Below are 11,417 nucleotides of genomic sequence, written 5' to 3' on the forward strand. Positions count from 1 at the left end.
CATACGAAAAGAGAATTTTAAGCAACATATTTAGTTTTCAGATATATAATGTTAAAAGTCATAAAATGGTGAGTAATTAAAATAAAATGTGTAAAATATGCATTTAAACAAGAAATAAGGTAATTAAAGTATATATATAAAAATATCTATAAAGCATAAGCCGTTTAAATACTCTATAGAGCATTATTAAACAATGCGTTGATACTTCGGAAATTTTATGGATTTAGGCTTAGTAGCAAAAAAGCCCCCGGCCCTGGAGAGACGCTCGCGTAAGACACTGCCGGCCTCAGCGATATGCGCGCGTTTTCGCTACCCGGCTCGAAGGGGTTAAAGATTAAATATTAGGATATTTTGCTTTATACTTCATCAATAATGAAATAAGCAAGCTTGATTATTAGTATCCCTACTCCCCTCTCCATCCCTCCAAAACGTATTTTTAGAATGATAAAAGATCTCCATTTAAAAATGAAATAAATAATTATACAAGATTCTAAAACTTTTCCTACAAGATAATATAATACAGAATATGTTCACTCAGATTTATACCTCACTATGTCCATTGCTTGAAATATGACATCTGATTTATCCACACCCATAACTTTAGATGCTCCTGCCTTTGCAGCAAACATGGAAAGTATTGCTGTTCCACAGCCAACATCAAGCACTCTTTTGTTGTGGAAGATTTCTGAATTTTTCAAGATGGCATCTTGATAAGACAATGTCCTAACTTTATCCTAATGAATCACAAATAAGGCAAAAGTTACTTAAAAAAAAAAAAAAAAAAATTCTGTTTAAATTTGTGTAATTTCTCTTCCGTTAAAAAAAAAAAAAAAATAAAATAAAATAAACAGAAGAGAATAAAATACATAAATCACCTGCAGCATTTCATGATGAATAGCAAAATGATCATATGTGCTAAAATAACTGTCTTCTTCATTACTCATACGTCTTTCTTCAGTGCAAGGTCTTTTATCAGATGGATAATCATTGTTGCACAGAACATTTTTGGCTGCTTCCCTGCAATGAATACAGCATAATTAGGATGATTAATACAGAAAAGTGGGGAATAAAATTTCTTTAGTGTAGCATAATCCAATACAGTCAAAAGTCGTTAATCCGGACTCGTCGGGACTTTGGCGATTCCGGATTATCGATTTTTCCGGATTATAGATCATCAGTTTAAATCTCGTAAGATGGCATGCAGAAATTCTAAAATTAAAACTATGAAACCGTAATTTATGAAATAAAGAACAATTATGATCTAAAGGGCATCAAAATTTACAAAAAAAAAAAAAAAAAAAAAAAAAAAAAAAAAAAAAGAAGCTTAATATTTATTTGTTTACTTTATTAAACAATTCTTTCAATGTAAGTTGTTTAAGTTGCTTCGTTTTATGTGATAATACTTTCTCCTTAATTCTATAAACAGACATAATTTCTTGTTCAGTTACAAAGTTCCGCTGTTGAAGTCCCGTTAATTGCTGTGCCGAGAATACCGACTAACTTGTCAATCGAAATTTTTTCGTTTTCACTAACCTCTCTGTCACATTCTTCATGTCTTTATCCATTTTTTGGAGCAATTCCACTTTTTATTTGTTGGACATCGAAACATACTTTCGTTTTGTAGATCCTTTGGAAGTTCCAGCATCAGAAATTGTATTTGACATAATCGAAATTTCAAGTTTACTTTTATAAAATTGCTCTTACAGTCTGCAAAAAATAATAAGCAGGATCCAATTCAAAGATTAAAGAATAACGCAATCATTAACATTAACTGAAATAGATAATTAGATAATTTTAGCTTACACCGTCTGTTATACATTAAACGCGCAGGCGAAAACCTATTCTGCCCTTGCGCACACGCATATGCGCAGTAGTCAAGGTCTTACGCGCACGCGTAAAACGCCTGTGCGCATGTGCCAACGCATGCGCAGAAAGTTTTAGCTTTGATGTCCGGATTATGGGTGTCCGAATTAACGACTTTTGACTGTACTAATTTATCTAAAGGCAATATACAGGGTGATTTTAAATTGTTTTTACAAATTAAGAGGGGTGTTAGTACTCATCCAGATTAGCAATAATTACCATAGAACACAGGGTCGCATTCCACTCTGAGAGGCAGAAAAGAGGAATATTACAGTTCCAAATTGAACTTACAACAGTGTTGGGAAAGCGAATGAATGAGACCAAAAGTTACGCAATCAGTTTAGCAAAAAACTCACAGAGAGTGCACAAAACAGATAAAACTGAAAACTTGGCATTCGAGCGTTAATTTGAACTCAGACTTTGATGGCAAACTCTCAAATGCGCATCTTTGGTTTGTTTTATAGGGCTGAATATTATGAACTAACTCCAACCTCCGCTGTATGCCGAGATTAGTATGAAAAGTTCAGGCTGTCAGAACTTTGTATCCCATAGAAGGGCGTGTCAGGTAAAATGAGCACAGCACAGTAAGTCCAGCAGGACAGGATAGAAGATGGTGAAGGGGAAAAAGTCTGCTACCCTGGTAGTATCAAACCTACCTTGAGTTGGAGTTAGTTGATACTATAATTGACCATAATTAGACCATAATTGTGCACCAAAACAAACCCACCAAACAAAAACTACAAAGATGTAATGGGTGTATACCCTTTTCAGCATACTGCCACAAAATCCCCTGACATTTCACCAACATGCTATTGTGTCTTTGAATGCTGAGATAGCTCTTCCTTAACACAGACGTACCATGACTGACAAATACAGGAAAATAGTTAAAGAAAAATGGAAAGCAATATCCTTAGAAATTTTATGAAAAGTTCTTCCATCATGGAAAGCACGCTGAAGACTTACATTTCAGAAAAAAGGCTATCAGATCAAATATTATAATACATTTTTATGTCTTAAGCGTCAGTTAAATGGTCCCAGAATTGTTCTAAAAGTCCATCAAAATCCTTTCCTTTCACACAAGCAGATAGCATACTCTATTTTATTAAATGCTTTTTGAATATCAGTAAAGCAGGCAGTGTTGTAAATTAATCAGGCATTTGAGAAGAAGAATTTCCAACTAACTTCTGGTAACCCTAGAAATGCTAAGGCATGTGCGTGCCAACCGTGCCAAATTTATTATATCCCATGATCCTCTTGCTTTTTACTCTTAAGTTTTTGTGTGTGTTTGTATACAACATTAATGTATTTGCTGCTGTATATTATTTTAGATACAGCTGAATAAATGTGATTTGTGCTTAAATATGCATCCTATCTTATGATACAGTCAAGTCTTGAAAGATTGCATGCAAATAACAAAACTGAATTCTGAAAATTACACTACTCAGAAATTCAAGATTCAAATGCTTTTAAGGCACAACAATATTCTTCTCCACCTTCTAAACCTGATGATGAATTTTTAAAGATGGATAAACAAGCATGAGCTATAATAAATCTATGCATTGACGACTCTCAGATTATTCATGTTAGAGATGAAACGACTACCACTGGTGCATGGCAAAAATTAAAGTCTATTCACGAGCGCTCCAATTTGAGCAGCAAGGTTATATCTTCTGAGAAAATTATATTATATAAAAATGGCTGAACATAGGAATATGACTGCACACATCACTCATATGGACTTAGTTGAAAGACTGAAAGCTATCGGTGAGAACATATCGGTTCAGCACGTAGCTGCACTTTTGTTAGTTTCAATTCCCGAATCATACAATAATCTTATTGTATGATTTGAGATTGCAATTGAAGCTAGAGAGGAAACTCTTATAACTACACATCTTGTAAAAAGAAAACTCACTGATGAATACAACAGAAGACTAGAACAACAAGCAGATTGAAGTTCTAATTCCTCAATGGCGTTTAAATCCACAATAAATGAAAGAAATTATGATAATAACAGACAAAAGAAATTTTGCACCTTTTGTAAACACAGTGGTCATACTTGTGAGTGTTGTTTTAAATTGCAGAACAAAATTTCTTGTCCCAGCAACTCAAAATCGGAAACTCGCGTGACCAAACATGTCATAAAATCGAACTGACATTGTATGAGCTCAGACACTTCCCTTGGCTGTGAATCCAGCTGTCAATCAGCACCAGTCCAAAGTACTGTTTATGAAAAGGGTTTAATAATTACTCCACGATATTGCTCAGAACAAAATATAAAAAAAAAAAAATTTCTCCCTCGATTCCAGTACAAGCAGTCATCTAATATGAGATAAAAGTTTGTTTACTGATATATGAGAATTCTCAAGCAAAAATCATTTTAGCCGATGGAAAAATTTTATATTCGCAGGGGGCAAAGGATTTGTTGATTTATAAGATGAATGTGGATTGCAGAAAATTTGATTGACTAATGTTTATTAAATTCCTGATTTAAAGAGCAACTTGATTTCTGTTAAGCAAATTGCTACTAAGGGATATTCTAGCAATTTACTAGAATATCCCTTACTCAAAATGGATAGCCAAATAATTAGCACGCATATTCTGATGATAATAGTTTATATAAAATTGTTTTAATCAAAAATCCAGAAAGTACTAATTTTGCAGTTGAATGTAAAAATAACAACTGTATGCAAATATGGCATTCAAGGTTTGTCATCGAAGTTATGATGCAATCAGACAATTAGTAAGAGAAAATCTTGTATAAGGAATAAAATTAGATAATTGCACTTATAATGACAGCTGTTCAGAATGCATAAAGAATAAAATACAACAAATTCCTTATCCACAAGCTGCTAATGTTCGCGCAAGAAAACCACTGGGACTTATACATAGTGATATTTGTGGGCCTATGTCTACTCCAAGTACTTGTGGAAAACTTTATGTCGTAATCTTTATTGAAGACTTTACTAGATACACTGTCATCTATTTGCTCACTAAAAAGAATGAAGTTCTTAGTAAATTAAAGGACCTTGTTGATATAACAAGAAATAAATTTGGAAGAAACAAACCATGCAGACTCTTTGAACCAATAATGCCAATGAATATACCAGCAAGGAAATGGAGGAATTTCTGTCAAATAACGACATCAAATATCAACTAACTGTTCCCTTTTTGGCTCCTCAGAGCAGTGTGAGAGAAAGAAAAAATAGAAGCCTTACTGAGTTGACCAGTGCCTGCTGTCCCAAGGCTGACTTTCAAACAAATTTTGAGGTGAAGCTGTCAACACAGCAAATTACATCCAGAACCATCTTCCAACCACAGCTTGTGATAAGACTCCCTATGAATTATGGAGTGGAAGAAAACCTAATCTAGGTCATATGAAACGATTTGGTTGCACAGCTTATGCATATGTACATAAGGAAAACCATAAAAATTAGACCAGAAAAAGATTGAAGGAATTTTTGTCAGTTATGATCCAAGTAAAAAAAAAAGGGATCTACACAGGTGAAAACCGTATAATTATCAGTACAAGCGTAAAATTTGTCATTTGTCCAAGAATTACCAGCGAATGAAAAGATAATATCAAAATTTCTCTCCATCCAAAGGCTGACGACGGTGAAAATGATGAAGAAACTGAAGAAAACATGAAATTGTATCTGAACAGCCAAGACGATCAAAAAAGAAAATGAAGAGGAAACCATCAGAGCATCTAGAATTCTTAACAAACACAATCAAAATCACATCTGAGAATGTGACTAAGATCTAAGAAAAAGAAAAGTGGTTATTTGCAGCTGACGAAGAAATCAAATCCTTATCCCGAAATAAAACTTGGGAACTACTTCAGCTTCCTGTAGGAAAGAAACCTATTGGCTGTTGATGGACTTTCAATCTGAAAGAAAACGAGGATGGAATAGTCATTCATTACAAGGCGCGACCAGTCACAAAAGATTATAGTAAAGAATTTGAAACTAGCTACGATCATACTTTTGCAACAGTAGTTTGACATACAACTATCAGAACCTTTCTTGCTGTCGGCAAAATGCATGAGAGGTACGTAAACGTCACTACAGCATTTCTACACAGAGATTTAGAAAAAGAAATATAAATGGAACAACCAGAAGGCACAGTTCAACTAGGACAAGAAAAAAAAGATTTGCAAACTGAAAAAAGCTCTTTATGGATTAAAGCAAGCTGCTAGAGCATTGAATAAGAGTGGAAGAAGTATTAAGGAACACTTACTTTTCACAGAGTAGGGTAGACTCACACTTGTTTCTAGAGAAAGATGGAAATGACATCATAATGATTACTGTCTACATTGATGACATTCTTATAGCATGCAAAAGCGAAGAAAAAATCAAAAGGCTTATCAAATCTCTCAATGAGTTCTTCGAAGCAAAAGACTTAGGAGAAAGCAGAGACTACTTAATCAGAATCAAAGGAGATGAAAACAAGTTCCTATTGACCAAAAAATCAAAAATAGAAAAAGGTATTTTGTCCAGATATCCACAAACCATCTTACACACCAATGGATACTTCTTATCCAAAGGTAGAGAACACCTCTCCGCCAGTGGACAATACCGAGTACAGGCAAGTCATCGGAGCTTTACTATACATAGCCACTGTAACCAGATAGGACATTACCCTAGCAGTAAATCTATTAAGCAGGAAAAATGAATCTCTAAATGAGAAGGATTGGAAAGCAGTTATAACAGTGATTCAATACCTGAACTTTATAAAGGACCATTTACCTGAAAATTGGCTCTGATAGCCCACCAACATTTAACCACTAGACGATCAACCAGTGGAAATTTATTTTTCTTAGGAAACAGCTCAATATTTTGATCTACAAAGAGGCAAAATAATGTTTCCTTACCATCTATCGAATCCGAGCTTATTTCTGCAGCTACTGCTGCTCAAGAGCTCAAATGGATCTTAGATCTCCCTAAAAATTTAGACTACCTCAAAAACTACCCATTAAGATATTTGAGGACAATAAGTCCACAATAGCTCTTAGAAAACAGAGGAAAATGAATACCAGACTAAAGCATATTAGTGTTAAATATTTCTTTATTAGAAAAATGGGAGAGAATAAAATAATCAGGATAACAAATTCCATGATTGCAGATATTTTCACTAAGCCATTGCGCAAAACAAAATTTTTGAAATTAAGAAGTGAGCTAAATCTCATTTCCAACATTTCCCAAATGCATGATTAAAGGGGAGATTGTTGTAAATTAATCAGGCATTTGAGAAGAAAATGTTTTTCCAACTCACTTCTGGTAACCCTAGAAATGCCAAGGAGCGTGCACACCAACCATGCCAATCAGACCCAATTATTATATTCCATGATTCTCTTGTTTTTTATTATTAAGTTTTTGTGTGTGCTTGTATGCAACATTAATGTATTTGTTGCTTTATATTATTTCAGTAACAACTGAATAAATGTGATTTGTGCTTAAATATGCATCCTATTATTAATGGATACATCCCTCACACTAGGCCTAATTTCAGAAACTTAACCCTGCTACTGAGTGCACAAGAGGTAAACTTATCTTCAGGCAGCACCTAATTCTTTTCTGTTAAATGCCTCACTTTTATATCCCATATTAAAATCTAATGTTCAATACAATATGCTTTAATGAAACAATACTGTTAGCCTGTTACTGCACAGCTGAATTATGGATATAAAGTGGATGTTGATAGAGATACATGTATTATAAGTTTTTGATCATTCTTATAACATAAAATTAGAATTTTCATGCAATGGGGGAGGACAGATAATATAATTTTGTCAATATTAAAATATTAATTGAAAAAGTACATTATTTTACACAAATGATCAAGTATGAAAAAACAAGATAAACTAAAAAACTACTACAGAATATTTTTTACTAATTTTAATACATATTAAAAATGAGAAACCTACTTCATTCTGTCTATTCTATCATAAGCATTTTGTAGTTTCATTTCTTTCTGATGAAGCTTTTGTAAAATGGCTTCAAATCTAGATTGAGATATTGTAATTGTGTCATCGTAATCTGCTCTCTCAGCTAATTTTTCTTGAACAAAACTTTCAATATCTGAAAAATATTAGAGTAATATTATTCCTGACACACACATATGTATATGAAAAATAATAATCACTTTATTAGATTAGGCAATCAATAACATGCAAATAAAAATTCATATTTATACATCAATTACTTTCAGTTAAATTTTAGTGTTGTACTTAGGTTGCTATTTATATTTCTGGCCTTGACAACAGTAAGTGTTGCTAAGCGACGGTTGACGATTCTAATTGAAAGTTTGATATTTTTAAGCATAACTTCTTCAGAGCGTTTTGCTATTTTAGAGTGATTTTTGTTGGTTGCAGTAAATTGAAAAATTCATCTCAGCCAAAAAAATGGAACTGACTTGTGAACATGTTCGTGCGATTACTTTTCATAACTTTTGTCATGGATTATCAAGACAAGAGTGCTTCTCTGAACTTAATTCTTTATACAGGGATAAAGCACCATCCTATAGCACTGTAAAAAACTGGTTTAATGAATTCAATCATGGTCGACATTTGCTCCAGGATGAATTTTGTGAAGGTCATTCAAAACCAGTTGCTGTGCGCGAACTGATAAAGCATGAACGTCATGTGAAATACTGTGAGATTAAAGCATCTTTGGGTATTAGTATGACAAGTATCATAAGATATTACATGAACATTTGGCCGGAAAAAAAAATTATTCGTGTTGGATGCCGCATAATCTGACAAACACTCAAAAGAAAGCTCGTGTCGATTGGTGCAAGGAAATGTTGAAAAACTATGTTAAAGATGCATCAAAGGCTATGTATAACATCTACACTGACAAATCATGGATCTATGCAGATGCATAGCCCAAAACAAAACAGTAGCTGACTGTATGGGTCTTCCAAGATGAGCCAAATCCAAAAAAAAGCTGTCCGCAGAAGAAGCACATTGAAGCAAACAGTTACATGTTTCTGCCATTACCGGCCACATGGCGACAGTGACATTACAGCAATGCAGTACAGTCAATTCCGAATGGTACATGACCATTTGTTGGCCAGAAGTCATCAAAGGGGGAAAGAAAAAAAAAAAAAAAAAAAAAAGCAGAAGAAGAGTCGAATCATTCTTTATCATGACAATGCGAGATCTCGCACATCGGCTCAAACAAAGGAATTTTTAATTTTTAATGGGCCAAAACATCGAATTTATGGATTATCTGTAGTACAGCCCTAGTTTGGCACCAAATGACTTTTTTTTATTCCTGCACATCAAAAATAAATTATGTGGTCAGCGATTTGCACCACCTGAAGAAGTTGTTGATGCATTCAAAACACAGGTTTTGGAGTTACCTGAGTCGGAATGGAAAAGGTGCTTCGAAAATTAGTTCAAACACACGCAAAGGTGTATTGGTCTCCATGGAGAATATTTTGAAAAGCAATTAAAGCAATTTCAATCATAAATATTTGTTTCTTCATTATCAGGCCAGAAATATAAATAGCAACCCTTGTATATGATGATCAGCTTAACCTAAACATAGTTAATTATATCACCACAGCACCATTTAATATGCTATAAAATTAATTAAATTTTGGCATAGTACTACTTTTCAATTCGTTTTTCACAATAGCTTACTGAATGTGCATGCAGTCTAATGTCCATAGCTATTTTGGTAAAAATATATTTATGGGTGCCTCTTGACGAAAATTGGTGATTTTTGACAGTACATGGACACCAAGTTTCTGCAACTCTATGACTTTTTATTTTGGCTTTGTGTAGCGGCGACTTTTACACCAAACATCGCCACAACACAAAGCCAAAATAACAAGTCAAAAATTGCTAAAACTCGGCATCCAAGTACACATCAACCTACTTTCACTTAAAAAAAATTGAATTGCATAAACTTAGCATTGCGCACTCACTCCCTTGACTTTGTCCTTGTATACATCGATCTATTTTCACTTAAAAAGTCAAAGGAGCAGCCAATTCTATACTAGAGCCAAACAAAAAATATTGTTGCATTTTTCTTCCGACACCAGTTGTTACGTTATTTTCTTCCTTCACGTTCGTACGGGATTCATGAGGATTTGGATTGAATAATGACAATACTATATAATGAAGTATCGAAATACACTTTATTGGCCAGTATTGTCAGGACAGCTCCAAAACACCTTTTTACAGTCGTCGATGAACTACTATAAACACGCTGACACGATCAGTGACACAGCCTCCAAGTTATCAGGCTATCATATCACGGTGGAGACAGCTTCACGGCAAAGTACTACAGTACAGCTTCTGACTCTGCTTGGTCGTTCTCGGAACTCCACGCTACAATTTGCGATGCACTCGACGACACACAGAGCACGGCTCCTGACTCTTCGGTTCAGTCGTTCCTGGAACTCAACATGCTCTCTCGACGATGCACTCCTTCGGTGAACTCGACGACACACTCGGCACTCGCTGCCCGGCTGTCAATTCGATCCGACTCCATACGGACTGACAAACTCGAGACTAACGTCTTTACTCTTGACGAAGCACTCTCTCAATGACTGACTAGCAGCTCACTAGACGAGCACATACTGACTGCGAACAAGCAGGGTTTATATAGCTTTCGGCTTATGTTCGAGAACATTCTGGGCTAAACCGGTAAGCATTCGTTCCAGAAGGTTCTCCATCCGTCCATGGCATATCGCTTATTTTGTCACCAAATGAGCAATTTCTCGCCAATAGTGTGTGTTGTTTGTTAGGTTATCTCATTTCAAATATGAATGATGGAAGGCTTTTTTCTATAAGATTTAGGTATGTAATATTGTTTATCACATTTATTAGCTAAGTTATATAGCATTTCATTTACAAACACTGGAGATATAGAAGTTGCTAGTTATATATTTTGCTCTGAAACGCAAATAAATTAATATTTGAGCCAAGGTAAAATATTAATTATTATCTTAAGAACCCTTCCCAATTTATCATGACAGTGGCAATTTTCAATCAACGTTTAAATTTTTGTAAAATGTTCGTTTGTTTTTCGGTTCTTTCAATTATATTTATGCCCAAAGTTAATTAAAATATTTGTAAAAAGCTTAAAAAGTGTGTATGTATATAAAGCCTCCTTTCTTTCAGCTATTTTAATTAATTAAGAAACATGATAAAGTTATATTTCCGATGAAAATTTAAAAATCTAGATGACTTTCCGACGATAACATCGGACGGAAAGCTCCGCCATGTTTATTAAGTGTCATGGCCTTCTCCCTCTCGAAGGTCACGCCTGGATACTACAGCTGTAATGCAAAAGTTTATGTATGAAATGATAATAATGCTTCTGGAAATTATTTGATTGATCCTGATCTTAACACTTAGAGATCTCAATGTTTGTAGGAAATTCACCGATTTCATCATCATCTCCTTTAGAAAGTGATAGTCAGACACTCTCTTCTTTCTGAATTCTAATTTTTCTGGCAGCTTAATGTCTTCTTAGAAAATTTTCTCTATCATTTAGCAATTTCTGTATTTTATTTTGATCTGATCTGGAGATTTGACCTTC

General features: G+C 34.3%; 1 protein-coding gene across 3 annotated transcripts in view; it reads right to left on the bottom strand.

The window, feature by feature from the left end:
• Art3 (arginine methyltransferase 3) overlaps window positions 1–11,417 on the bottom strand; it is a 61,696-nt gene that overhangs the window by 24,340 nt on the left and 25,939 nt on the right. For all 3 annotated transcript variants that reach the window (XM_035351383.2, XM_035351377.2, XM_085816513.1), the window contains exons 4-6: window positions 7,787–7,940; window positions 876–1,017; window positions 547–734 (exon numbers count right to left, since the gene is read on the bottom strand). In XM_035351383.2, coding sequence (XP_035207274.1) covers window positions 547–734; window positions 876–1,017; window positions 7,787–7,940 — 484 coding nt within the window. The remainder of the gene's footprint in view (window positions 1–546; window positions 735–875; window positions 1,018–7,786; window positions 7,941–11,417) is intronic.

The sequence above is a fragment of the Stegodyphus dumicola genome, chromosome 5 (genome assembly GCF_044657685.1).
Source record: "Stegodyphus dumicola isolate Sdum_Otavi_A_Nest chromosome 5, ASM4465768v1".
Classification (NCBI taxonomy): Eukaryota; Metazoa; Arthropoda; class Arachnida; order Araneae; family Eresidae; genus Stegodyphus; species Stegodyphus dumicola.